This window comes from Agelaius tricolor, unplaced genomic scaffold (assembly GCF_023055355.1).
Source record: "Agelaius tricolor isolate 1412-34295 unplaced genomic scaffold, bAgeTri1.0.p SCAF_18, whole genome shotgun sequence".
Classification (NCBI taxonomy): domain Eukaryota; kingdom Metazoa; phylum Chordata; class Aves; order Passeriformes; family Icteridae; genus Agelaius; species Agelaius tricolor.
In genome coordinates this window covers 17,325,147-17,352,823 of record NW_027269278.1, presented here as the reverse complement: position 1 = coordinate 17,352,823, position 27,677 = coordinate 17,325,147, and the positions used below count along the sequence as shown (strand labels likewise).

Genomic DNA, 27,677 nt, shown 5'->3' with positions numbered 1-27,677 from the left:
GGAGAGCGGCCGGGGCTGTGCCTGGGAACCGGGGCCATGGCGGCCAGAGAAAGTTGTTTGGAATAACTCAACTCACTTGGAATAACTCACATGGAATAACTCACTTGGAATAACTCACTTGGAATAGCTCACTTGGAATAGCTCACTTGGAATAGCTCACTTCCTCCCAGTATCGTGCATGGACCCTGGTTACTCCGTTCTAGCATTAATTCTCCTATTTAAATACAGGTTAGCCTGTTAATGGGGAGGGAGTCATAAAGTTCTTGTATTTTTGTAGTGTAGAGCTGTAACGCACTCTTTGTTGATGGCTGCTTGAGGGCCCGCAGCGTAATTGGGAAATCAATATTTATCTGCTCGGAGAGATTGTATTCTTCTTTAAAGGAGCTGTACCCCCTTTAAATAGTCCTTAATTCGCTTCATTAGGGTTTGTGGGTTTTCCTTGGAGAAGGATTAATTCAGAAGAATCCCACAGCCCATGGGGAGGATGGCTGCAGGGAGCTGGGGTGGTGTGGAGGCCAGAGGAGGAAGAGGAGATGCTCCCCGGCCTGTCTGGAGGGTCCCGTGACTGCCATGACTTTGAAAAGCTCCATCTGGCCTTGCAGGAGCCCTGGGGCTCTGCTGGGAGAGCAGGGTGAGGTCCCTCGTTTTCCCAGAAGGGGCAGCAGCACAGGAGCCAAGCAGGGGCTCCATGTGCCCGCTCTGTGAGGAGCCCACCCGCCCGGGCTCACCTCCACCTTCCCGGAGTTTCCATCCCAGACATGCACAGGGCAGGCAGCAATTCCTGCCCCAGCCCTGGGAGGGTCCATCCCCACACCTGTAGAGCTGGGCGAGCCCCACCAAGCCCAGCAGCGGGATGGAGCTGTAGGCACAGATTTTGGGGACCCTTTTGCCCAGGATCCCTCACCTCTGCGTGTCCCCAGGGCTGGGGGGCACCCATGGGGCGGTGGTGGCGAGGCTGGGGCTGCAGGGCTCCTGCCTGTCCTGGTGCCAGGGGTGGGGGAGCCTGCCTGGGAGCTCCATCACCAGCCCAGCCCCTCCTGGCCCCGTGTGAGTCCATGTATGGCCTCCAGCCCCCACAATGAGCAGCACTTGGCAGCTGGGACAGGAACATCCCCTGCTCCATCAGCCCCCAGCAGGGCAGGATGGGGTTTGGCCCTGCTCTGGGCACCTCTGCTCTGCTGGGTGACACTGGCAGTGAATCCAGCACGGAGCTCAGCTCTGGAGCAGCAGGAACAGCCTCTGCTGCATGAAATTACTGAGGGAGACACCGCCAGCTTCAACTCTGGTTTCCCAAGGTGGTGACGTTCCCTGAGGGGAGCACAGAGCTGGGTTCTGTGTCCATCAGAGCGTCCTGGCTGTGGGAAGGAGGCTGATCCTGAGCCATGCACAGCCACAGTGGCTGCTATAACCTGGATAGGGAGAAATGTGGAGGAGGAGTCAGGCAGGGCAGAACTTCCACCAGAAACACATCCCAGAGAAGGCTCCTACCACCCTCAGGCCCCTGGGCAGGTTGGGACAGCCCCAAAGGCAGGGCCAAGGCCTCTGTGCCATCATACCAGGCTTTGTACAGGGATGGTGTGGAGTGCTTGGCATCCCTGAGGCTCTCCCTGGACTCAGGCACCAGCTCAGCAGCAGAGCCAGTGCTGCAGGAGCTGAACCTGCCCTCAGCACTCCGGGGATATCCCTGATCCCAGAGGGAGCTGCAGGAAAGGAGAAGCACGGAACCAGCCTGTGCTGGACCAGGCACCAGGAGCTGCCAGGAGAGCAGGGATGGGAGCAGCAGGGCCTGGATCTGCCAGCAGCATGCCCAGACCTGGCAGGGACAGGCACCTGGTGGCCTCTGAGGAGCCAGAGCCACCTGCGACCTACCTGGAATATGAAGCACTTCCCAGAGTCTGCTTGGGGGGAAAAAAAAAAAAAAAAAAAAAAAAAAATTAAAAAAAAAAAAATTTTTTTTAATTGGTGCACACACAGAGATGCAGCGGCCCTGGCAGCACGAGCCTTGGTTTTGCAGGGCCCAGCAGCTCTGCCTGTTGTCAGCAGGGCAGAGATGGGCCCAGGCTGACTGAACTGCAATGGGAATTGCACAGAGCACAGCCACAGCAGCACCCCCAGCACCCCTTCCCCTGCTGCAGGCAGCCTTGGTGCACAGCACTGAGCTGGGACATCACCTGTGGGATGTGCCCAGGGGCTCTCCCTGGGCACAGACCCTCCCTCACTGCCTCCAGTCCCCAAACCCCTGTGTGTCCCCAGTTTAATCCCCGTGCCATGCCCTGGGAGCCAGCAGGGAGATCTCCCAGCCCTCCCACTCCCCTCTCGCTCTGCTCTGGGAGGGCTGGCTTTGAGTGAGGCACAGCCATTAAACAAACACTATAATTAGAAGCCAGGTTCCCTAAATGAAGTGAAAAATGTAACGTTAGCCTCTGTTTGTTCGCTGGATGCTGCGCTCTTGTTCCATGACCCAGAGGGGTCGTGCCCTGCGGTTTCTGAGAAGCCTTAATAAGGTAATGTTTAGGAGGTTACTATCTTTACAGCTCTTGTCTTATTACAACTCCATAAGAAAAACATTTGGGGCAAAGCAGGATTCCTTGGCGCGGGTTTGTTTTTGTTACTCCTTCACTAAGATGCTGCCCAGCCATCCCTCCTCAGCGTGGATTCAGTTTCAGTATCTCCACAAAAGTGCCATTTTCCCCACCTCCCGCTGAGCTCCAGCCTCTCTGGCTGGGTGTAGGGGCAGGGGTCAAGTGGCAGCTCTGTCCCAGGCAGGTGGGGAGGGGACCACGGCTGCACAGGGGGCGATGCCACAGGGCAGTGATGGAAAGGGAGCCCTGGGCTGCTCCCACCTTCCCAGGAGCCTGGGACGTGGAGAGAGAAACCCTTCTCCTACAAGCCCTGCTAACATCCAAACACACCAAATTTAGAACCTTTTCATCTGCTGCCTGACATCAGAGGGGCTGCTGGAGGGCACGAGGGCATTTCTCAGCCCGTGTTTGATTACAGCCCCTGCTCCCTCAGCCCCTTGCAGGGGCAGGGCCGTGATGAATGGGCAGCTGGGCTGGAGCAGCTCTCAAGGTGACCTTCAGGAGTGGCCAGTGCTGCCCTGGAAATCCCTCCCCTCCCTGACACAGGAGCAGGGAATGGGGAGCAGGGCAGGGAACTGCCTGCTCTGACCTCAAGCCACCAGTTTCTACCTGGGGATGATTCCCCAGCAGTTTGGGGGTCCCTGCATGGAATCCCTTGCCCAGGGGCACAGAGGGAAGTTTGGCTTGGTCACGGCCCTCCAGGACAGACATCAGTGCCACTGCTGAGCTTTGCACTTACCCCCGCCCTTCGCCTTGCCCTGGGAACTGGCAGCTTGGACTCCTGCCCACCAGAAAAAGCCACCAAAGCCCTTCAAGTCAGAGGTTTTCTCCTCACAGACGCAGAGGGCACTGCTGCCCTGTCCCTGGGAACATCCCCCAACCCCTGGCCTGGCAGGGAAGGTGGTGGGGATGGCTCCAGGCTGCTCCGTGTGTCCCTCATGGGGCTGAAGGACCAGCCCTTCCCTCAGCCAGAGCTGGGGTGCAGAGGGATCCCCTGTCCTGGCAGGGCTGTCTCACCTTTGCAATCCAGCACAAAATGAAGCCACCCCTCCAAAGCACTCGGGGCTTTGTGTCTGACTGCCTGAGGCTGCAGGGGGAAGGAAAAGTGAATTATCTGGAAAGCCAGCAGTGCCCAGCCCATGCTCTGTGCTGGTGGGCAGGGGGGCACAGCCAGGACAGGCTGAGGGCAGGAGCCCAAAGGGCTGGAAAAGGTCAGAGAGCAGGCACAGGGGCATGGAGGGAGCAGGGGCCAGGCTGGATGGAGGGACCCATGGCCAGGTCGTGCCTCAGTGGTCCCAGCCTGGAGGACACCATGGTTCTGTCCCCCTCTGTCCTCCGGGGACCCGAGGCTGCCCCGCACAGAGGCACTCGCCGAGCCCAGGGTCTGTCCGTGCCCTGCACTCGCACCGGCCCCTCCAGCCCTCCCCAGAGCCAGCACCGGGGGCCAGACCCGGGCAGGGACGGAAGGAAGCTGTTCTCCGTTTCCAGAACAGGCTTTTTCCATCGGGGGCTCTGTCTCCAGCAGCAGGAGGCAAAAGAAAACAAAAGGCGCGAGAGGAGCGGGACAGGAGGAACCTGCGCGTCTGGATCGTGTAAGCAGCGACGTGCTGTAAACGGCAGCGGGTGATGGATGCGCCGGAGGGGCCGCGCAGGATGTGCCGGACGGACGCACGGACGGACGGACGGACGCGCATCTTCCCCCGCCCCGCCCGCACCGCTGGCCCGACAGCCCCGGTCCCCCCGGAGCCTCCTGCCCTCTCTGCTGTCCCCCAGCCCCAGAGGAGAGCCCGGCTCAGCTCTGCCTCCCGACGCCCAAACCCGGCTGATTTACAGGCAGCCCCGAGCATGGCCCAGCTGCCGCCCGGGGAGCTGGATTGGGGCTGGATAAATAAAATTGTGCTGGGAGCTGGATAAATAAAATTGTGCAGCGATTGTGCAGAGCCCGGGCCAGCCAGAGCTCGGCTGCCAGCCTGGTCACCCCTCCTGCCGCAGCACTGGCACCACGGTGGGGCAATGCCCCTTCCCTCCCTCCTGCCAGCGTGAGGGACTTTGGGACAGTGGGGGCACAGAAGAAGTGGGGTTCTTGTCCCACAACAGCTGCTGAGGAGTCTTTGTCCCACAACCCATCCTGCTCGATGCCAGCGATAAATTCCTGGCCCCCTGTCCAGCCCTGCCTGCTTCTGTGTTTATGCAATGGCAGGAGCCGGCAGAATGAAGCACTTTTTGTTTTTCCCTTTTTTGAGAATGGGGAGTTTAAATTCCCACCAAACAATGTTCTTTTTCCAGCAAGCTTAAAATAAGCTTTTTTGGCTCGGGTGTCTCTGGAGCCGTTGTGCAAATAAGGATGTGAGCTCCGTGCTCTGGCGGGGCCAGCAGTACCTGCCAGGGGGGTTCTGGGGGGCCTGACCCCCCTCCCAGCACGGCACAGGGCTGGCTCTGGCCAGGACAGCTGCCTGGAGCTTTGCTTTGATGAGTGGAAAATGTTGCTCACCCAGAGATAGGGATGAGCCGTGCTGGAGCCTCCTGCCAGACCCGCCCGTCTGGCTGGGGTGGGTGTGTGCTGTGCTCAGGTGTGCACAAACCCCATGGGGAGCTGGGTTCTGGAGCAGCCTGGTGCCCAGAGAAGCGGCCATGCCCTGCAGAGTGGCACCGGCGGTATTTCTGCCCATTGCCCAGTGGAGATGGAGGGGACTGCAGCCCTCACCCCAGCAGGGACATTCCTGCTTGTGGGAAACTGCACAAAGCTGTTTTCTGCCAGCCTGGAGCTGTGGCCTGACTTCCCCCCGTTCCCTTACCTGCAGTCCCTGTGCTCTGCCACACGATCCCTGCCCAGCACATCCCTGCTGCCAAGCACCAGCGTGGCACGACACAGGTGCCCTGCATCTCCTGGGCTGGGGTGGGTTCCACGAGGCTTATCTGGCAAATAAACACCTGGCTTTACTCAGGGCAGGTGGAGCTTATCTTCACAGCCTCTCCTGCCCCATTTGATCCCTGTTCCTCATCTCCAGGCCTTGCTCTCCACCCAAATTTCCCATGGCAGTGTGGTTAAGTGGTGACAGCAGCAGAGATGAGCACAAACCAAACCTGAGAGCACCTCTCCTGTCCCCTCTGGCTGCAGCAGAGCCCTGGGGGGTTCCAGCACACCCTGCTCCTTCAGGGGTGGCACTGCAGCCAGGATGGGCACAAAGAGCCCCAGGCTGGAGGCAGAGCTGGCCATGGCCCAGCCTCCCAGCACTTCAACCCCAGCACACCCTGCTCCCTCAGGGGTGGCACTGCAGCCAGGATGGGCACACGGAGCCCCAGGCTGGAGGCAGAGCTGGCCATGGCCCAGCCTCCCCATCCCAGCCCCTTCCCTGGGCAAGGCCAGGGGGGAAAAGCCTCCGGCCCCCGCCTCCCCCAGCTTATCAAATTTGGCCATGTCTGCAAAGGCCTGGTTTCCTTTTCACCAAAAAAGATCAAAACTGGGTAATTGGCTGCCGGCACAGATGCCTCTGCGCCTCTCTCATGTGTAAACAGCATTGCCGAGCGCTGACACAACGCTCGCTCGGCACACGCAGGCGCCCGGGGCTGCCACCGGCCCTGCCACAACAGGGCTGAGGGTGCTGGGTGCAGCCTGCAGCTGGCTCTGCACCCCAAAACATGCTGGTGGCCAAAGGCCGGGTGCTGCCATACACCTGAGCACAGGCGGGTGGGTGCAGGGCTCCTCCGGCAGGTGCTGAGGTGACAAACGGGACAATCTGTGCTCAGATGCCAGCCCAGGGGACAGCAAAGCCTCTGGAGCTGTGCTGGGCTGTCCTTGGGGGTGTTAATGTGAGATGGGGCAAGGGAGCAGCCAGGCTGGTCCCTGCTGCATCCCAGAAGGAGGGGGACAGCGTGAGCTGGGGCTGCAGAGACCTTTACCCAGTTATGAGGTTTCCCAGAGGCACAGCTCATGGATGGGAAAAGGAGGTGGAAATTTCCCTCTGCCCTACAAAGCTCAAGGGCCTTCAGATCCCAGGGGATGCACAGTGAGGCAGGAGGAGGAGGGAAACATCCCAAGGAGCAGGGCAGAGCCCGGGAGCGTGGGGAACAGCGGCGGCATCCGCCTGCGGCTGGGGCTGCAGGGGAGGAGACGGGGAGGGACGCAGGGAGGGATGGAGAGGAGGAGGAGGGATGGAGGGCGGGATGAAGAGGAGGAGGGATGCACGGAGGGATGGAGAGGAGGAGGGGCGGAGGGATGCGGGGAGGGGTGGAGAGGAGGAGGAGGGATGGAGGGCGGGATGGAGGGGCGGAGGGATGCACGGAGGGATGCAGGGAGGGATGGAGGGGCGGAGGGATGCAGGGAGGGGTGGAGAGGAGGAGGAGGAAGAGGAGGGATGCAGACGGGCAGGACTGGGAGCGGTTGGGTGGCGGACAGCACCATCGCGTGGCTCTTGAGCGCACGGACAGCGACAGAGCAGGGGGGTGCAATGCCAGCCCTTGTCCTCTGCACGGGGAATGACAGCCAGCGCCCCCGTGCCTCAGTTTCCCCCACTGCAGCACCCTGCAAAGCGGCGCCTGGCCCAGCACAGCCAGCCCCTCGCAGCCCCAGGGCGAGCTGTGGGCACAAGAGCTGCAGGACAGCACAAGGGGAAGGGTTTGGGGACAGACAGACCGGGGGTGCAGGGAGGGATGGGTACCATCATCCCAGTGCTGGGCAGAAGGGCCTGGCGGCTCCTGGGGACAGCAGAGCTGCTGCCGGGGGTGGCTCACAGAGGACAGCGGGCCCTCAGCCCCAGGTTACCCGCTCGCCTTGCTGCCAGCACGGGGCACAGCCACCCCTGCTCCTCCTGCTGCGAGCCCTGCTCTGCCAGCCCAGCAGCCGTGTCCCTCCGGCCTGTCGGGGCTGTGACCATGCCGGTGACACCGAGAGAGCCCAAACGGCCTCCCCAGAGCACGTTATTGCCAGGAGAGCCCCTCGGGGCCGCCTGCTCCAGAGGGGACTCAGCGCTGACCGCAGTCACCGCGGGCCGCAGAGGCAGCGCCCGGGGCGGTGACGGCGGCCCAGCCCCAGCCCACGCTGGCCCCCTGCCCTGGCTGCTCCGAGGCTCCCTGGCACCTTGGGGAGCGGACACACCTCTGGCCGGGCACAGCCCGGGGCTGGGGCTTTCCCTTTTTAGCTGCGCGGCTCGCAGGGAGCAGGCACAGCGCAGGAGGGCTCCGGCTCCCCTCGGCGGCCATGGAGCGGGCTCCAAACCTGGTAGGTGCCTCCCCGGCAGCCCGGGGCTTGCTCCTCGCTTTCCGTCTCTCACAGAATGATTTGCATGCTTGCTCACCTGGGGTTGTTTGCTTTGGGCCTGCCAGGGCCATCCCCCCGTGCCCAGCAGGGTGAGGATGCAGCAGCCACGGCCGGACAGACAGACGGCCGGACAGCGCGGCTCCGGGCACCGAGCCTCCCTGCCCCGGGGCACTGCACACCCACGGGCAGGGTGTGGGGCAGCCCGGGCCACTGCTGGGACACGAATAGCAGCGAGCAGCACTACAGAAAGCAACTTTGTTCCCTGCTGGGCAGCCTGCCGGGCGGGTGGCAGCACACGGCGGCGAGGCTGGAGGGAGAAGGGAGGGAAAAAAGCATCTGTTCTCTCTCACCGTCCTCAGAGCACAGAGGGAGGGAGAGGAGGGCTTGGATAAAGATCTCATTATTGACTGTGTCATCTCTGTAAGGCTCCTTTTAAACCAGAGGCTGCCCAGGTACAGCCTGGGCTGGGTCACTCCCCATGCCTCAGGGTGGGCAGGGAGGGGACAGGGCACAGCTTGGGCAGGACAGGCAGGGGCACTTTGGGGAACACAAACTGCAAGCAGGGTGAGGGGCAGCCACACGCATCAGCTCATCATGAGTGTGCCCACCATCCCTGCAAACTGCCCTCAGGTGTTTCTCACCTGCAGGCCAGCGCTGCCTTTGGGCATTGAATGTGCCACCTCAAAGCCAACGTGGTCCCGCCATCACCTGGTGACCCCTGGGAGCAGGGAGAGCTCCCCCTCCATGCCAGTCCTGCAGCCCAAGCAGCCTCTCACCATCCTCATCCTCCTTCTTCCTCAGCTTCTCCTCTGCATCTTCACCTTCGCCATGGTCCCGGTTCCCGAAGCCAAGGACCAGAGCAAGGCAGCCAAGGGCAGGAGAAGGGGCCTGGCACGGGCACCCACAGCCCCCCCCGGGCTGGCCTGGGCCCCGGATGACGCCTACAGCAGCATGGCAGAGTACGAGCACAGCATCCAGGACATGGTGCGCCAGCTGAGGAACGGCTCCGAGCCGGGGGACACCAAGTGCCAGGTGAACCTGAGGCTCTGGAGGTCCAACCGCAGGAGCCTGTCCCCCTGGGCCTACAGGTGAGCTCGGGGACAGGCAAGGGGCTCGGTGCCAGCACAGGGGCTGTGGAGGCTGCTGGAGGCTGTGATGCAGAACCCATTTCACCCCATCACCACCTCCCCAGCCTTGCCCCGTTTCCCTCTCCTCCAGGATAAACCACGATGCCACGCGGATCCCAGCAGACATCCCTGAGGCCCGGTGCCTGTGCAGTGGCTGCATCAACCCCTTCACCCTGCAGGAGGACCGCAGCATGGCCAGCATCCCCATCTTCAGCCGCCTGCCCGTGCGCCGCCGGCTCTGCCCGGGCCAGCTGGGCCACGGGCCCTCGGGCAAGAAGTGCCACAAGAAGTACCAGATGGTGATGGAGACCATTGCTGTGGGCTGCACCTGCATCTTCTGAGGCTGCAAAGCTCACACCCTGCAGCTCCCCCAGTGCTGGCCATTCTAACCAGCTTGCTCTTGCTTCCCCAGCTTGCCCAGCCCTTTGGGAGAGGCCACCTGGCTGGGCAGCAGGGTGAGGGGAGGGCCCTGTGCAAGGGCTCCTCAAAATCCCCTGCAGACTCCGTCAGCCTCAGCCCCAGCAGCTGCTCTGGGGACACCCAGTGCAGAGGCACCCCTGGGAGTCACCCAGAGCAGAGGCAGCCCTTGGATCAGGATCAGGATCAAGATCAGGCCTCCTCCCTTCCCAAAGTCCCCACTTCCCTTTGTTTGCTCCATCGCTGCAACAGCTTCTGGCAACACCCAGCCCTCCCATCCTCCCCAGTCCTCCCCAGTCCTCTCCAATCCTTCCAATCCTTCCAATCCTCCCCAGCCCTCCCACAGGTTCCTCTGTGCCAGGCGGGGTAGCCCAAGGAGTGGGGCAAGCTGCTGGTGCTTTGGGCAGCTTCTGAGGTCTCAATAAAGTGCATTGCTGGCTCTGGTCTGAGCTGCCCCTGCCTTGGCCCCTCACGCTGCCCCTCTGTCCTGCCCAGCTTCTCCCACTGAGGCTCTTCTGCCCCACAAACACAAGCCTGGACACCCCCAGAAGCACAGAGCACCTGGCAGGAGCTGTGAGAGCCCTTCCTGCATCCCTGGGGCACAGGAGGCAGGGTTGGGCTCCAGGCATGGGAGAGGCCCTGGGATCTCCAGCCTTACCTGTGAGGCTCCCAAGGGCAAAGCCAGGAAGGCAGGAGAGACTGGTGGGAGCTGGGAAGCTCGGGGGGACCCATCTGCTGCCAATGCCAGCCAGCCTCACCCCTGAAAGCCCCCCAGTATCCCTCCCAAACACTGTGAGCCTTTCTCAGGAGAAGGCACAGGCTCCTTTCCAGCAGAGCCTGGAGTGAGGAAACAGGGAAACTGAGGCACACAGCACAGACACAGCAACACTGGGCAGGAACTGTATTCCTGAAGGCCTTCAAGTCATTGGGACACAACCTGTCCCTTGTCTCCCAGCCCCCCTGGCCTCCCCAAGGCAATAAATACTCCCCAAACTACCGCACACCCCAAAGCTCCTGGCCCACCACCCCTCAGGGGCGTCACAGCTCCGTCTTCACCTTGTGCATCAAGTCCTTCTGGTCGATCTTGTCCAGCTGCTGATGCCAGCGGTTGTAGGCCAGCAGGGCCACGTTTTTGGCCGCCACTGCCGTCATCTCCATGGAGCTGGCCACCCACTCCACGCCGCTGAGGTAGAAGAGGCTCTCGTGGAGCACGACGGGCGGCAGCGCCTTGGCGGCGTCGTAGCGCGGGTACGTCGGCCACTCGGCCACCTGCACCGAGTAGTAGGACCTGAAGAGGGTCTTCAGCTGGGGCTTGTCCAGCGGCCGCGGGGACAGCACGCGCCACACGGCCGCCTCCTGCGGCTGCTTGCGCCGGAACGCCGCCGAGATGTTGACGGGGCAGATGTTGTCCATGGCGTGGAAGAAGAGCTCGGGGGTGTCGGTGGTCAGGATGCTGGTGAAAGGGAACAGCTTGGGGTCGGGGAAGCCGAAGTAGGAGGAGTTGAGGTAGCCGTGCACCACGGAGGTGACGGAGGGCTGGAAGGCGCCGGGCAGGTCGGCGATGGGGGGGTCGAAGTTGTCGAAGGTGAAGTTGCTCCTGCTGGGCTGCAGTGGAGTCGTCACCACCACCAGGTCGTAGAAAGCCGAGCCCTGGCCCTCGGTGCTCTCGTAGTGGACCTGGTACAGGGCTCTCCCCTCTGAAGAGAGACAGGGGAAAGTCAGGAGCAGCCCTGAGGTCCGGGTGGTGCTGCCCTCACCCTCTTTTTTTCCAGCCTGACCTCCATCCCCTGGTTTTCCAGCACACACCAGTGCCGGACCACAGCACCTGATGGTTATGGCAGAAAGGTTTCATTAAGACATAAAATGTTTCCAGAGAGGCCCAGCCTAGTGGGGGCAAAGAGGACTGGGGGAACACAGCCCACATCCCAGGCCCCAGATATTTTTCTGCTGCGGTGGAAGGGGGAGCGAGCCTGCAACAAGGATGGTGCCACAGGAGAACCTGATGGACCTCAGGAGGAAGGGAGGACAACCTCAGGGCTGAGGTTGGAGCTGCAGAGTCCCCACTGGATCAGACAGACCCTCAGGGCCTCTCCCAAATGCCTCACCAGAATCAGGATTCCCTCCAGCCACAGCACTCCCATGCTGCCACCACCAAGCTCCCACCCTGGTGCCCGCAGAGCCACACCTGTGCCCAGGCTCACCCGAGCTGTGCAGGGAGATGCCTGTCACCCTGGCTGAGATGACATTGGCTTTGGTCAGCTTCAGCAGACCTGAACACACCAGCTTATTCCCTCCTTCCACCGCCCAGGTGCTGCCCTGGGCTCCCGCCAGCGACATGGCCCCTGCAGAGAGGAAGACGAGGGTGGCTCCACAGCCTGGCCGCAGAGGGGCCACTGAGGAGACTCACACAGCAAGAGGAGGTGGCTTCACCTGCGAAGGCGGGCACCAGCACGGACTGGCCGTAGCTGGAGCGCAGGACGGCGGCAATGACATCGTCCACGAAGCGCTGGGTGACACCGACCTCCAGCAGGGACTCGGCCACCGAGCGCTGGGTCATGTTCACAAAGGCCTCCCCGCCCAGCGAGCGCAGCAGCTCCTCCAGGCTGGAGAAGGCGTAGCCGTGTGCCTGGTACTTGTAGATCCTGGAGGGGACAGGAGCAGGGGGCACCTGGTGATGCCCCAGCCCCGGGGAAACCCCCCCAGCGCCACGGGCTGTCCTACCTCATGAACTTCTCCATCACCTCCTCCACCCACATCTGCAGGCGCAGGAAGCTGATGCCATAGTGCCACCAGAGGCGGAAGAGGTTGAGCAGGTACCAGTCGGTCTCCTCCAGGACGAAGTGCTCCCCGCTGAAGATGGCGCTTTTCCCGGCCACCTCGCGCCGGTGCTTGAGGCCTGTGGGAACACAGGGAGCACGGGGCTGGGTCCCACCCTGGGACAGGCCAGCACTGCACACGTCCCGGCAGGGATAGGGGCAAGGATGCTCTTGGAGGAGCATCAGGAATGAGAGACCCCAAGGCACAGGTTCCCAGCCACATCATGTTGGGGCATCTCATGGAGCTGCTGCTGCCGACAGGGACAGACTGGCAGGAGTTTGTGAACAGCCACCCAACACTAATGCCACCAGACCCCGGATGGTGACCACCCTGTCCCCTTCTCTCTCCAAGGCACAACAGGAGAGAAAGCAAGGGGATCACCACATTCCTTGGGTGCCAAGGGGGACTGGCAGAAACCCTCCCCACCACCCCAAGCACAGAGCCCAGGGGTGTCCAAACCCCCCAGCTCAGCGAGGGAGGCCATACAAGCGCCGGGACGCCCAGTCTCACCCAGGATCTTGACGAAGTCCTGCATGTGGAGGCTGAGGGCGTGGATGGAGGCTCCGCGGCTCTCATACTGCTGCTTGTTGACGGTGACGGTGGCCAGGCGCCCTCCCACGCCCGCCGCCTCGTACACGTCCAGCTGCACCTGCGGCCCGAAGTGCTGCTGCAGGAAGTACGCGGAGGCCGAGCCCCCCAGCCCGGCGCCCACCACGGCTGCGGGCGAGAACGGCCAGAGGCCGGGTCAGCAGCGCCCCGGGGCCAAGGGGGTCCCGCCGCTCCCCGGGCCGCGGCGGGGAAACACCAGCGGGGATGGGGATGCGCGGGGATGGGGATGCGCGGGGATGGGGATGCGCGGGGATGGGGATGAAGGCTGCGGAGCGCAGGAGGGGTGCGGAACGCTCGGTGCCGGCCCCGGCGGGGCGGGGAGGCGGCCCGGTGCTGCCGGTGCTCCCGGATGCCCACCCCCACCCTGGGCATCCCCGCGTGTACCGATGGAGCGCGGCGCGGCGCGGGCGGCGGGCGCGGCCGGGAGCGCGGCCAGGAGCGCGGCCAGGGCCGGCAGCAGCGGCAGCGGCAGCGGCAGCGCGGCGGGCGGCGGGGCCATGGCGCGGAGAGCGGGGCCGGCAGCGCCCGCCCCGGCCCGCCCCTCCCGCAGGCTCGGCCCCCGCGCCCCCCGCGCCCGCCCCGCCCCGAGCCCGGCACGGCCCGGGAGGCGGCACCGGCCCCGGCACCGGCCCCGGCACCGCGGGGACGCGGGGGACAGTGACACCCTGCGACAGCCCCGGGCAGCCCCCCCTGCCCTCCGCTCCTCACAAGCGTCCCGCTGCGAGGGGCCAGCCTGAGCCTGAGATTTTCCATGAGCTCCATGTGCACCAGGTAATGCTCACAGAGCTTGGGCCCCGGTGCTGCCTGGGCACGCTTTCTATCAGCTCCATGTGCTCCGGGTGATGCTCACACAGCTCGGGCCCCGGTGCTGCCTGGGCACGCTTTCCATGAGCTCCATGTGCTCCGGGTGATGCTCACAGAGCTTGGGCCCCAGTGCTGCCTGGGCACGCTTTCCATGAGCTCCATGTGCTCCGGGTGATGCTCACACAGCTCGGGTCCTGGCAGAGCAGAGCAGGCTGGGTCCTGCCCGCCTCATGCAGCAGCAAAGGCGTTTCCAGCTTTCGCTCGGACTTTCTGCCCTGGGCAAAACAAGGTGCCTGACAGAGAGCGGTTTGTGCCAAGGGCATCCCACGGGAGCCCGCTGCTCCTCGGATTACAAAGGATAGCAAAGGCTGAGCAAAAACTCTCGAACAGGTTGGACATGTAATTACAGACCCAGAGCCTGCTCCAGCCCAGGGCTGGCTCCTTACCCAGGGACAGAATTTTGTTTGAGAATCCATCCCTTTGTCTCCAGGAAACACAACACAAGCACAGGCCCCTTCCTTTCCCCAGCCAGGAGCCACTCCAGACTTTCTGCACGTACAACCCTGAACCTCAAGGCTGAATATTTGGGGTGTGCACAGACAAAAATGACCCTTGCTCAGCTCCCCCCACAATGGGCAAGATCCCACCGGGATGGGGAGAAGATGATCCCAAGCAGCTCAAAACACAGCACACAAATATCTTTGCAGCACATCTCGGGTTTTAACAAGCTCTTACTTAACCAGCCTGATTTCCCCAGGGCTGTGGGTGACAAGAAATGTGCTGTGCACACAGCAGGGCTCCCAGGCAGGTCAGCACTGCTCCCAGTCCCCACCCTGCTCGCAGGAGTTTGGGTATTTTCTCATGCCATAAGCAAAATGCTCTGCCCCAAGCTCTGAGGCTTTTCTGCACATGGTGGTTTGAGAACTCCCAACTCTCACTGTTGCTGCAGAGAAAAACCAGCAGAGCCAGAAATTGCCTAATGGCAGCAGCAGGATTTCCTGGGCTGGGGTGCATTTCAGGAGGATGAGGAAAAGCCCTGTAATGGGCCATCACGGCTGGCTTTGCTGGCAGATCTTTAGCACGGAAATATTGATCTCGCCCCCATAAAGGCTATTTGTAAATGGTCTTTTGCAAATGCTTTTTATTGCAGGGAGAAGTGCCCGGGGGCATCCAGAGCTGTGGCAGAACAAGGCCCACCCGCACGGCACCAAATGCCACGGCAAAGGCAGGAATGGAGGCCCAGCTATTTTTGCAGAGAAGGAAATCTGTTACAAACACGCCCTCACAGAGAAAGCCTCGTCTTTTCTCCCACAAATCCCTGAAATTACAGCCTGCCTGTGGGTACCAGTGTGAAGGCACCCTGTAAATTAACCCACCCTTAACTGCAGTGCTGCACAATCCCTGGATTGCTGCAGCACAGCACACACAGGGGCAGAGCCAAGCAAAGATAAACCCAGAGATCCAACAGATTCCAGCTGTTGGCAGAGCTCTGCTGAACCAGCCACCACCAGAGAACATTTCTCTCCACAGTCACCCAGGAGCAGACACAGCAGAAGGTGTGGAAATGCCTGGGCAGGTTATCAGGGCAGGAATCACTGACACCAAGCCTGTGTGTGTGCATTTCTGGGAGTCCTCCTAAAGCATCATTAATAAAATGCTCAGCCAAATGCTGCTGTGGCCCTGTCACAGACAATGGGACCTGGAACAGCCAGAAACTTCCCGTGTGCAGCCCCAGCTGGCTGGAGTTGGAACGAGCAGCAGTTTGAGGCAGGGAAAAGGCAAGAGAAATCACTGCAATTCTTCTGTTTTATTAGCAAATGGACACATCTGGACAGCTAAAGGAAATCAGACCTTTCCAACATCAACTCAAATGTTGTTGTCAATTTCTTGCACTGCTCCCACACATCTCTGTCCTTCATACAGACAGAACCTTTGGGTAAACAAAGAGCACAGAAACACACAAAAATTACAATATATACACATTTTCCCTCCACTTCAATGGCCTTGGGTTTTTGGACATTAGCAACGCTTTGTTCGTTTGACTTTGCAAATAATACCAAAACATCTCGAGTTTTAAAATAAAAAAATACTACAATATTCACAATATAAAACTTAAATACTTTTTTGTTTTTTTTTTTTTAAATTAAGGTACTGCTAGGAGCTATTGAGTGATCACAGCTCTTCCAACAGAAGCTCTGCTGCTGAAGCACTGGAAGTTAAGGTTCACAAAGCAACATCCATTTCATTCTGCACTGCTCCTGATCAGAGCTCAGATCTTGCCATGCTCATGACAGTGCCACTGGAGACTTGTCCAGGTGTGGACATGTCTAAAAGGTACATGACACTTCCTTTCCTCTGCTATTCCTGCCCTGTTCATGTATTCCTGTGTTTTATTGGACAGTCACTGGATAAAGTGACTGCAGAGGAGCAGCTCATGGTCAGTGCCCTCCCTGCAGGAGTTACAGAAACAGGGCAGAAAAAGCAGCAAGAAACAAGGAGAAATTCAGCCCCCCCTTCCACAATCTCATCCAGGACAAAAAAACATCATTAAGTGTGCTTGAAAGGCAAGGGAATCAAATTTTACCTGTGAAATCTGGATTCTGTGATGGAATCCAGGTTTGGTTATTTCATTTTCACTTCACCTTTCAGAGGAAACAGAAACTGGGACAAACAACAGCTAGAGGATTTATCTCTTTGGTAACATCTGTGAAAGTCTCTCAGCACTGCCTCAGTTTCACAGGAATCATAAAACCTGACAGGATCCTGTAGAAGTTTTGTAGTGGGAGAAGAACTTGCCCCAAATTCAAGAGGGCCTCTGTGAGGGTGGGGAAGACTGCAGAGGAGCTGGATCCCTCAGAGTCCTGCTGCAGCCACACTGCAGTGCCTCAGTGAGGGCAGACCCCAGACAGACAAACTGAACAAACCACATCTCAGTACAGACAGGAGGCCTGGAGTGCATTTTAGGGTATTTCCTTAAGGCAGAAGTGGGTGAACACTGGCTGAGGGGACAGGCAGAGCAGCTCCATGGGTGACTTTAAAGAGGATTTGGATCCCATCACTCCTGGTCACACTCAGCTGCAGCCTCTCTGTGACAGAAAACTGTCTATAGTGTAAAATGTCAGTGCATCTGTCTGGCTCCTTACAACTAAAGTTTCACTTTCAAAGTTGGCTTCCACCTCTCCCCTCATACTGCAAGATTCAACTGATAGAGCAGGGGCTGAAGAGGCAGCAGAGACCTCACTGTGCCAGCTGAGGACATGGGCTCCTCCTCGCTTTTGAGCAAGAACAGCCACATCTGTAGTGTCATATTTCATATTTTACCATTCTTCTCTGGAGAAACAGCAAACCCTGGTGACCTGCTCAGCACAACAATGGATAGGAAGTCCTGTTTATCTCTGAAACTTCCAAAACCATGGTAATGATACAAGACACTGAACAAGAGGTCTGCCCATGAGCTAAAGCTGCCAGAAGTGCTGTTTCAGGGCTGAAATCTCCATAACCTACTGCACAGAGGCAGCAACCCACACTCCAAAAAGGATCCACTACAGACTCACACCCCAGCTGCCACTAAAGAAGGTTGCACGGAGCAGGTTAGAAATGTGCAAATTACTTAAATTTCTGGGCTGCCAACCCACTAACTGCACACAGTCTCCCTAGGTGAAAGACTGGCAGTATTAAAGGCTGTAACAATCTTGAAGTCCACCACTAAAGGGTTTTTCAGCTGAAGCCTCTGAAGGAATGGGAGAAGAATAAATTTTCTTCCAAACCAGGGATGGCATTCGCTCTAAAAGTAAAGCACTTTTGGAAGTGCATTTGTCAGGTTATGGAACCAATTCCAGACAGTAAAAGGAAAGGAATGAACAAATCAGTAAGAAACAAGCTGAAAACCAACCATTCCTGGTTTTGTGGCTTAAGTGTTCTTCTGTCATTTGACTACTTGCTACTCTGCAAAGGGTTAAATTCTGATCCTCCTCAGTGACTGCATCCTTTCAGCTGAGATAAATGAACTCCCAGGCAATAGGGCCAGTGGGAAATACATATGTGCTGTGACAACAACATGCCTCCAACCAGGAGGACAGCTCGAGGTCAGCTTTCACTTCCTCAGCCTTCTGCTTTTCTTGCTTTCTTGTCACTGCTGCTAAAATTGGTTCAAGGGCACTTGAGACTTTGGAGCAAAAAAGGTTTTTCTCCTTGCATCAAAACCCAAAAGGCTTCATATTTACTAGGATCATTGAAAGTAGAATCAGAATGAGGACTGGAAGTTGGTGTAATGTGAGGATCTCTGCTGGAGAGCTGAGAAAACAGAACAGTCCAGATTTCCTGCTTAAGGGCACAGCTCCATTTTGCCAGCAGCTGCAACAAAGAGCACATAGTTTATCATGCTTGAAAGCTGCACAAATACCCACCAGGGAAGAGAAATTACTCTCCTCTAAAACATACATTTGGGTTGGAGATTAAGAGATGTGAGGACAGTTTTCTGGCTCCACCACAAATCACCATTCCCTGTTTTACCTTTGGGAACAAAGAGTCAAGCTGGAATTTTACCTGGAGAAGGAATATTAACATTAGTCTGACCTAACAACTGAATTCTTTTTAAACCCTCATCTCTATTCAACTCTAGTACAACAGAGATTCCATGAGTTCCTGATTGTTGTCCTGAAGCAACATAAGAAAAAGCTGCCCCTAAATGTTATTTCAAGTGATCATCTTCACCCCATCCGAGGGGTGTGGGGACAAGGGAAGACATCAAATCCAAGTGATAAGAATACTCATCCCTCTGGACTTTTCCCAGTGCTTTGCACATGAAAAGCCTCACCACATCCCTGTGAGGTAGGTCAGTATTATTAACAGTCCCTTAACACAGCTGTGGAAAGTGATGCAGAGAAGTTCCTTTCCTGGAGGCCACTGCAGGAGATGGAACAGGGAGACAAGAAGAGAATTTCCCTTTCTCTCCACATCTCCCCTCTTCCCCATACAAACCATGGAGAAATAAGCAGAGAAGGAGGCTACAGTGCCCCAAATTTCTGACCAAACAGCAGGAGCCCACAGCTCCAAGGAGGATCATTAAATACACAAGTACCTCAGAAGGAACGGCGGCGACCCCGAAGCCACCCCACGACACAAACCCAGCTCAATAAATAAGTAAAACACAAACAGCTGGCACTGTCCCCAGCCCAGCAAGGTGCCAGGTGGAGCAGCTGGAGCCCCGTCACTCCTGTGCCTCCACGGCCACGCCGACCAGCGCGTGGCGGATGGTGCGGCCGTGCAGTTTGTAGCCGTCCTGCGTGACCAGCGCCACGGTGCCCGGCTGCACGCCCTCGGCTGGCACGTGGCAGACGATCTCGTGGTCGTAGGGGTCGTACCTGCCCCCCACGGGGTTCATCTTCTGCAGGCCGTGCTTGGCGAAGACGCTCTGCAGCTTGGCCTCGAGGAGGGACAGCCCCTCGTAGATTTTCTGCAGGGCGGGGTTGGGGTCGCTGGGCTCCTCGGCGTGGCCCGCGGCGCTCTCGGCCGTCTTCTCCAGGATGTCTGCCACCTCCACCAGGTCCCTGCAGAAACTCTGGATGCCTGCAGGAAGGGAGTGAAGGACAGCTTACAGAACATCCAGAGCTCCAGCACCAAGGGCAGACTAAGGCACGGTGGCTTGAAGGCACCTTTAAAGCTGCTCATTGATTTGGAGTTAATTCAGCAAGACCAGGAGGTGTTCTCTGATTGCTGGAACCAAAGCTTCAGCATTAAAAGTAATCTAAAGATTCCCCAAACCAAGGTATATGCAGGAAATGCACGTCCATACCATGACCATTTATATATTTGGTATTCCTGACAAAACAGAGCATTAATGTCTCACTCCAAACAGGTTTTTGCAACTCAGATTTGTCATTTAGGGCTCTGCTCCACATTCCCTGCTCCAATCCCATTTGTGTGGCATAATTTTGTCACACAAATGCCCATTCCACAGGGAACAAACACAATGGGGGGAAGCAAAAACAATGCATGGCTATTCAGAAGTACAAAGTCCCCAATTTATTCATAGCTTAAAACCATTGTGGAAGGACTGAACCAAAATGGTCCTTGGGTTGGTCATGAAAAGCCAGGCAGGTTTTATCATTCAAAAATAATGACAAAAGGGTTAGACTGGCTGCATTTCCAGCAGTGGTTCCTTGCACAGTGCAGAAATTCCAGGAAAAGCTGCCTCCCTCAGTTACATAAATGTCATAACTCCCTGACTGGAATGACACATTAGGGAAACAGAAAATGAGGCAATAGTCAGGTGCTGTCTGCAGCTGTACATGTGAACAAAGGGAGAGGAAGGAGATGCAGCAAAGCAGCAGACAGAAGCCCAGCAATTACCACTCATTTCATGGAATCAGAGCCACTGAGGCTGTTCAAGACCTTTAAGATCATCAAGTCAGCACTGCCAAGGCCACCACTAAACCTTTCACAGTCTTTCCAACACCTCCAGGGATGGTATCCCCACCTCTTCCCTGGGCAGCCTGTGCCAGTGCTTGGCAACACTCTCAGTGAAGAAATTTCTCCTAAAATCCAATCTAAACCTCCCCTGGCACAACTTGAGGCTGCTTCCTCTTGTCTTACCTCTCATCGATTGGGAAAAGAGACTAACCCCACCTTGCTATAATCTCCTTTCAGATTTTCCTCTTATTTACACAACTCCAAGTCTCACTCTGTGAGCAATTTCTAATAAGGAAGTTATTTTTGATTCGTGCTACATATCAAATCCCAAAAGCTCAAAAAACCCTCTCAAAATCAATGATCCTGTTGTTGATTATCTCCAAACTCAGCAGCCATTTTATAGCACCATGGGTGGAAAGTAAGAAAATACAGCAGCTCTAATTTCAAGGCTGCTAGAATTAGCTAACAATAAACCTCTTGAGATCCATGCATTATGGAGAAAAACAGTTTTTCATTCTCAGAGATGGTTCTGGCACAGTGCAATGCCTGAACAGCACTTTCTTCCCCCCTCACCTCCTTCTGCTGCCAAAGCTACAAATCCAGCTCGTTTCACTGATGCTAAAATATTTCTTTTAAAGGTTTTAAACATCTAATCTAGAGATTGACAGCTACTGCCCCAGGCTGCATCCACCTCCAATGAACTGAAGCACAGGAGGCTGTTAATACAGAAAAGGAGATCACAACCTGATGACACAGCTGAGTATAAAATGCACCCTGCCAGAGCCAATCCTCAGCACACAGCAGAGCTGCATTTTCAACCAAGTCAGCAGAACTAAACTCAGCTGCACTGGGACTATTAAAAAAAAAAAAAAGTCATAATTCTGTGATTCTGTGGGTAAACCTGATAGGACAGGACACAGCTGGACACAGAGAAAAAACCAGTGATTAAGCCCAGATATCAAGAGTCCAAGCCAAGCATCATAGCAGGATTTGAAATAAATGTGGGAGGGCAGGACAGGGGGACAGAAAGCTGCTGATCAGCATTTTCTGCTCAGGCAGGCAGGCCAGTGCAGTAAACACAGCTCTTCTGCTTACCAAAGAGTTTGGCATCTTCCACAAACTTCTGTGTTCTCCTCCGGACATTTTCAGAATCTGCCAAAGCTCTCCGGTATCGCTCCTGCAACCAGAGGGGACACATCCAAGCTGCAGGTGAAACCCTCTCTGACACTGCAAAGCGCTCAGAAAGGCTTTAAAGAGAGAAGGTTGTGCTGGGCTGCTGCATTTTCACACAAAGACAAGTCTTTCCACTGATTAACCAAAAACTGCAACTCCTTCGCAAGACTCAAGGCCAAAAATATTCTGGGCACTGAATGGCTGAATTCAGCTGAACAGCCACGGTCAGGCTGCTGCTGAGATCCTGCTCTCTCCAGCAGGCAGCTCTGTGACAGCTGATTTCTCACTCAGGGCAGCATTCTCAGGGTGATTATCTCCAGAACAGCCCAGTGCTGTGGCATTTAATCCTCCCTCAGTCACGTGCAGTTCTTCAGTATAGAACCTGATTTCCATCACACACGGGCACTTAAAAGGGCTTTCCTGCTCGGATAATCTGGATCCAGTGTGACATAAAGCTGATAAGGAGTGTCCAAAGGAGGGGCATGAGGGTGGAGAAGGGTCTGGAGGGGCCATGGAGGAGCAGCTGAGGGCACTGGGATTGTGCAGCTGGAGGAGGCTGAGGGGAGACTCCTGGGACAGGGACAGGACCCAGGGAAGGGCTGGGGCTGGGCCAGGCTGGATTTTGGGAAAGGTTTTTCCCCCAGAGGGTGCTGGCACAGCCCCGAGGCTGCCAGAGCTCCAGGAGGGCTTGGACAGCGCTCCAGGGATCCCAGGGTGGGATTTTGGGTCTGGGCAGGGCCAGGAGCTGGGCTGGATGATCCTGTGGGAACTCAGGATATTCCATGACTTTATGCCAACATGTGACACTAATCAGCATAAGGCTACTGCCACAAGGCTGTGAAAGAAGTGACCAGCTCCAAGACACAGCTTTTCCTGCCAGGATCACACCATCAGTGAGTGCCCTGCTGCTGGCACTGCTGGCAGATGGTGTTTTGGGGAGGGCAGGCTGGAATTTCACCCTCTCACACTCAGGGCACAGCTGCTCTGGAGCTCTGTGTGTGTGTGTCACAGCATTTAGGGAAAAAGCCAGGGCTGAAAACCAAACCAAGCCACTGAAGCAAAGGCACCCAGCACACTCACAGTTAAATCCCGGACTTGCTCTTCCAATTTGATGGCTTTGTGCTCCAAGGCACAGCCAGACAGGGGATGCTTGGGCTCCTCACTGGGGTCCTCAGGGCCACACTCGTCTCCTGTACTCCTCTGCTGAGCTGCAGTGCTGAAAGCACAGGGGCACCCTCTGAAATACAAGCTAGGGACACAGAAACAAAGTTGAGTAACTTCAGGGTCCATGAGAATTCAAGATTAGTGTCAGTATTAAAAGCAGGCTCTCTTAAAAGAGGTACACAGGATTCTAGACACTATTTTAGTTCTTTTTAGAAAACACAGACAATCAGCAAAGAAACACAAAGAGGTGGGTTTAATTTCTTTTATTTTAGACTAACATGGCACACAGAGGCTTTACTCCACTTCTTTGGCATACCTTCAAAAGAGTCAGATTTTCACAGAAACACAGAATGAGATTGGAAAACACCTTCAAGACCATCAAGTCCAACCTGTACCCAATCCCCACCTTGTGACCCACCCAGAGCCCTGTGTGCCACATCCAGTCATTCCTTGGACACTTCCACCACCTCCATGGTCTTTTCCAACATAAATAATTCTGTGATTCCCTGACTGTGTTTCACTCTCCCTCCTATTACAGTTGCTTTTACAAACCAGCCTAGACAGGGCTCATTCCTGCCAGTGTGAGCCTCAGCTCCACCTCCCTCTCTCACCTCACACCAGGAAGAATCTGCAGAACAAAAGAGAATTTACTTCCAAACCAGCTCCACCCAGGAAACATTTCGGTACACATCTAACAAGGAAGGGTATATTCTCCTTTTTTGGGAATACCTGGGCTCTTCCTCTGAGCAAAGCTTTCAACACCCCCATCGTGCAATGTTTTATATCCCCTCTGTGCAATGTTTTCCATACATTAAGTGCACATCTACCCCTGTGAAAGGCAGCAGAGCCCAGAAATCCCTGAGCTGGCACCAGCTCCACTCCCTGTGCTTTTACAGAACAATTCCACTCTGCACAGAGAGGTTAATTTAGACCTCAGAATCGATTCAGCTGAGTTCACATTACCAGGCCTGTACCATGAAGCATTCTTCCTCTTTAGCAAGGCTGCATTGCTCAGGTTCAATGTCACACAAGTGCACAGAGTTTGTTCTGGGGTCTATCATGAAGCCTTCAGTGCTCTTCAGCTGTTTTGCCCCCTTTATTCCAATGCTGGAGCTGAGCAGAATTCAATCTCAAGGAGTTAAACCAGCTGAAAAATAACCCTATAAAACAAGAGGACTTTTCTCTCAGTGTCCCTGAATAGGTCTGCTGACAGATCAGATCAGATCAGATCAGCACAAGTGCCAGTACCAAAGAGAAGCCAAATACACGAGGTGTGGGGCAGGGAGGAGGTGTCCCTGAAGGTTTAGACTGGCTCAACCCTCAAAGCCCAGCTCAAGAGATCTGTGTCTGCCCAAAGACCACCAGGCATCTCCTCCCACCCCTGTTTAACAGCTCAGATGTTTCATCATTTAAATCCTTAATAGCAGGGTGCTAAATGTCCCACAGCACTAATGACAAACTTCCTCTCCCCACCTGAGGACATTTGCATGTGCAGTTTTTATTAAGCGGGCACTTAAAACATCATCTGTATGTCAAACCACTCCTTTTCAACAAATTATGTGCCAAATACAAACCTCAAAGTGCTTTCTCTACTTACACTTGCTCTAGAGAAGGATGTTCCTCAGACTAATCTTTAAAGGGTTCCAGGAATGCCATTACAGGAGAAAAACCCCACATTTCATCCCTGGCTGCTGTTTGGGTCACAAGACCCCATCTTGAATGATTTGTAAGATTCCTGCCATGTTCATTTTATTGACTGATTAACAGCACTTTATCAAAGTTAGAGAAAGTACATTAAACTAGAGGGGAGGAGAGAGCAGGACCCCTTCACCAAGCCTTCAAAAATCAATCTGAGGCTTTCTTTGCACATAAAAACGTCCGTGGGAAGCAGCAGCTCCAAGCTTTATCCTTTATCATCTCACATTTCATTTCAAAGAGCTGCAGGGATGGAAATCAGCCATGCTACAGCTGTACCAAAGAACCTGAACCGCAGCTGAGACATCTCACTGGGCCCCTCAGAGGTGAAACTCCAGGGTTTTAAAAATAGGCTGTGCAGCTCAGTTGACTCCTCTGCCCCCAAGATGCCGAAGCTGGGGAGGTTTTTCCCTCTGCCGGTGGTTCCTGGCAGGGATGGGTGTGTTCTGCGTGGGAGAGGGGCATGGAGGAGCCGGTCCCAGCTGCCTACGTGGAGCAGGGAGCTGCCTGCATGGACTCCTCTCTGCAGCCTCTGAAGCCAAATCCCAAATCCCAGAGCGCTCTCCCCGAGCAGGGACATGCCCTGGCAGTCACATGCTGCCTGGAAAAGTTATGGCCAAGAAATCCCAGCCTGACTCCGAAGGGAATTCTTCAGGTCTGTTATGCGGGAGTTGAAAATGCCGCTCGATTGACTCCTTGCTGCAGGATGAAAGGAATTCTCCCCAACAAGTGGCAGGAGCTATTTACAGGCTGTCCACTGAACGGGCTCCATCTTCTGCAGGCTGGTTTGATCACAGCTACCCTAAAAATAGGCATGGATCCCACGGGAGGAAGCTGACACATCCCGAAGTGACAGACACGTGGAAGTCGCGGGGCGTGTGAAGGGAGTTACACAAGTTGGTGTTACAGAAAGATTTACACAGGGATGTCACAGAAAGCCAAAGAGTTAAGGAAGAGCAGAGAAGCTGATTGCAGCCATATGGCTTAAGCCAATTGTCCTTCAAGATTAATATTTCAGTGATGAGAGAGGGTTTCTGAGCTACAATGGTATCAGCACCTCTTTCTGGAGCACCCGACCATTCGGAAGTGACAATCAGCTCTCCCTAACGCAAGGGTCCTTCCCTACCCTGCTGGAACATTCCCTCCTCCTCCTCCTCCTCCCAAATCAGCATGACAAAGCTCTCGAGGGCTGAGACACACAGGAACATCTGCGCTGGTTTCAGCTCTGATGAGACTGCTTTGGAAGGAAATTTAATTATTGCCAATTCCTCCGCGCTGTTTCATCAGGGAGTGACTGCAGAGATAATGCAGCGCAAGGAGGGGATTGTCCCGCTCTGGGGTGGCCGCACCTCGAGAATTGGGGCAGTTTCGGGTGCCAGGAGGTGAGAAAGACCTAAAGCTCTTAGAGAATGTCCAAAGGAGGGACACGCAGATGGTGACAGACTCATCGCACATTTTTCAGGGAGGCGAAGCAGTTTTCACTCACGTAAGAGGGAGAATTTCCTGACACGCATCTACATTTAGTCCCAAACACAGCTGCCTTTACTGTGTGCTGCAGATTTATTATATTACATTTAAATAGTCTTTTAGCGGCTTCTCTTCTAGACAAAACCAAAAAATTACCAGGCATTTTGGCTTTTTTTCTTTTCATCTGCCCACACTTCACTCAAGTAGCCAAAGCATCTTTATGGATTTCTCTTTTCTAAGCCGTATTCCGTGATGTAAAAAAAAAAGCATGAGTGGACATTGTTCCTGTCTAAATATTGACACCATTAAATGGATTCTCTACTCGCGACCACCCAAAACAGACTGATAGCACATGGGCTGCCTCACCACCAGAAACAAAACCCGAGGAGCACATTAAACCTGAATAACTAATGAATAAATTAATGAATAAATGGTTCCGCCGGGCGAGACACAGAACCCACCCACAGTGGCAGGAAACCACCTCCCAACGTGACTTATCGAGCGCGGAAACGTTTTGCCTTAAAAATGAACAATAATTTGCAAAAAAAAAAAAAAAAAAAAAAAAAAAAGACCTTTCTGGGAAAGGAGTTCGGTTATGGGGGGTTATTTCTGCTCCAGGGCGTTCTGAGGAGCGCAGAACAGCAGCGTGGGGTTTCGGGGCTGAGATGGGGAGCGGCGGGGGATGATGGAGCCCGGCGGGGTCTGGCTGTGGGTTCGGGTCTGGGTCCAGATCCGGGCCAGGGTCGTGCTTGGGGTCCGGGTGTGGATCCGCTCCCGTTGCCGCCCCCGGCGCGGCGCCCGCCCGGGCCCGGCCCCGCGGCGCTGCCACGTCTGTCCCCGACGCCCCGCAGCTCCGGGCCGCCCCTGTATCCCCATCCCATCCCGGCCCGGCCGGTCCCAGCCCGCCCCACGTACCTGCCGGTGCCGGCCTTGCCGGCCGCGGGCAGCAGGGCCCCGAGGCGCCGCAGGGAGCGGGCGGCCATGGCCCCGCACGGAGCGGCGGAGCAGGCGGCAGCCGTGCGCCCGCGGCAGCGCCGAACTACAGCTCCCACACGGCCCCGCGAGCGGCGGGCGGGCCGGCCGAGGGGCTGCGGCGTGAGGGGAAGGCGGGCATGAGGGGAAGGCGGGCACGGGGGAATGGAGGGCGGGAGGAGAGCGCTCCGCCCGCCGCCGCACACGCGGCTCCGGGTATCCGGGACTCGGCTCTGGGCACAAGGGGCCGGGCCCCGAGACTCGGCTTCGGGAACCCAGGACTTGGCTCCGGGCACAAAGGGCCGGGCCCCGGCATTTGGCTCCGGGCACGGCTGCTGTGCTCCGAGACTCGGATCTGGCACCGGGCTCCGGGACTGGGACCCGGACAGAGCTCCGGTGTGCTAAGGATCAGACCCGGGCACGCAACACTGGTTCCCTGGAGCTCGGCCTGGATACAGCTTCCAGCGTCCCAGGGATCAGACCTGGGCACGCAGCACCGGGTCCCTGGAGCTCGGCCCCGGACCCAGTTCCATCCCCCGGGACTCTGATTCGGCCCCGGCCCCAGCTCCTTCCCCGGCAGAGCTCGGACCTGGACACGGGTACACAGCTCCGGGCCCCTGGGCTCGGACATGGGCACACGGCTCTGGCCCCTGGCGCTCAGACCTGGTTCCTCCCAGGGCTCAGACCCTGCTCACCCCGAGACACACAGCTCCTGCCGCTGCCTGGGCGGGTTAAAGGTGATAACAGGACAGGTTTCACCTCTAGTTCAGGAAAGGACTGGAAGAGACTGCGAGTGTTCTTTACCCGTGGTGAATAAACATTAACCAAAGCCCAAAGCCTTGGTCAAAGTTGCCAACAACTGCATGAAGGATGAGGGGGAATGGCTTCAAACTGCCAAGCACAGGGTTATATGGATATTGGGAAGGAATTCTTCCCTGTGGCAATGCTGAGGCCATGGCACAGGGTGCCCACAGAAGCTGTGGCTGTCCCACCCCTGGAAGTGTCCAAGGTCAGGGTGGATGGAATCTAGAGGAACCTGGGATAGTGGAAGGTGTCCCTGCCCCTTAAAATAAGAGATGAGCTTTAAGTGCCCTCCAACCCACACCAGTCTGGGATTCTCTGATGTGCTTTCAGGGAGCTGCTTGTCCCAGCAGCTGCTGGCACAGGGGTACTGAGCCCAGC

General features: G+C 56.6%; 3 protein-coding genes across 3 annotated transcripts; 1 reads left to right on the top strand and 2 right to left on the bottom strand.

Annotated features, from left to right (window-relative positions):
* The first annotated feature begins 8,649 nt into the window (after nucleotides 1–8,649).
* Nucleotides 8,650–9,691, top strand: IL17B (interleukin 17B). Its single transcript, XM_071443755.1, has 2 exons — nucleotides 8,650–8,927; nucleotides 9,058–9,691. The coding sequence occupies exons 1-2, from the start codon at nucleotides 8,668–8,670 to the stop codon at nucleotides 9,305–9,307; spliced, it is 510 nt and encodes a 169-aa protein (XP_071299856.1). The 5' UTR covers nucleotides 8,650–8,667; the 3' UTR covers nucleotides 9,308–9,691.
* A 576-nt stretch (nucleotides 9,692–10,267) lies between these two features.
* PCYOX1L (prenylcysteine oxidase 1 like) lies at nucleotides 10,268–13,336 on the bottom strand. The gene is made up of 6 exons (XM_071443612.1): nucleotides 13,194–13,336; nucleotides 12,711–12,917; nucleotides 12,105–12,279; nucleotides 11,814–12,025; nucleotides 11,585–11,725; nucleotides 10,268–11,080 (listed from the first exon to the last, which is right to left on the bottom strand). The coding sequence occupies exons 1-6, from the start codon at nucleotides 13,306–13,308 to the stop codon at nucleotides 10,422–10,424; spliced, it is 1,509 nt and encodes a 502-aa protein (XP_071299713.1). The 5' UTR covers nucleotides 13,309–13,336; the 3' UTR covers nucleotides 10,268–10,421.
* A 2,065-nt stretch (nucleotides 13,337–15,401) lies between these two features.
* Nucleotides 15,402–26,599, bottom strand: GRPEL2 (GrpE like 2, mitochondrial). Its single transcript, XM_071443610.1, has 4 exons — nucleotides 26,439–26,599; nucleotides 22,278–22,446; nucleotides 21,120–21,201; nucleotides 15,402–19,181 (listed from the first exon to the last, which is right to left on the bottom strand). Exons 1-4 carry the CDS (start codon nucleotides 26,504–26,506, stop codon nucleotides 18,823–18,825), a joined length of 678 nt encoding a protein of 225 aa, XP_071299711.1. The 5' UTR covers nucleotides 26,507–26,599; the 3' UTR covers nucleotides 15,402–18,822.
* Between the last annotated feature and the right edge of the window lie 1,078 nt (nucleotides 26,600–27,677).

Bases quoted from the DNA above. Each gene is read 5' to 3' on its own strand.
- GRPEL2 (XM_071443610.1), bottom strand. From the start codon at position 26,506: ATGGCCGCCCGCTCCCTGCGGCGCCTCGGGGCCCTGCTGCCCGCGGCC. The intron at 21,202-22,277 runs GTGAGTGTGCTG...CTCTGGTTGCAG, and splicing joins AGCAAGTCCGGGATTTAACT to GAGCGATACCGGAGAGCTTT. The intron at 19,182-21,119 runs GTAAGCAGAAGA...CCCTTCCTGCAG, and splicing joins GGAAGATGCCAAACTCTTTG to GCATCCAGAGTTTCTGCAGG.
- IL17B (XM_071443755.1), top strand. From the start codon at position 8,668: ATGGTCCCGGTTCCCGAAGCCAAGGACCAGAGCAAGGCAGCCAAGGGC. The intron at 8,928-9,057 runs GTGAGCTCGGGG...CCTCTCCTCCAG, and splicing joins CTGTCCCCCTGGGCCTACAG to GATAAACCACGATGCCACGC.
- PCYOX1L (XM_071443612.1), bottom strand. From the start codon at position 13,308: ATGGCCCCGCCGCCCGCCGCGCTGCCGCTGCCGCTGCCGCTGCTGCCG. The intron at 12,026-12,104 runs GTAGGACAGCCC...TGTCCCCTCCAG, and splicing joins GTGATGGAGAAGTTCATGAG to GATCTACAAGTACCAGGCAC. The intron at 11,726-11,813 runs GTGAAGCCACCT...TCCTCTCTGCAG, and splicing joins GCTGGTGCCCGCCTTCGCAG to GGGCCATGTCGCTGGCGGGA.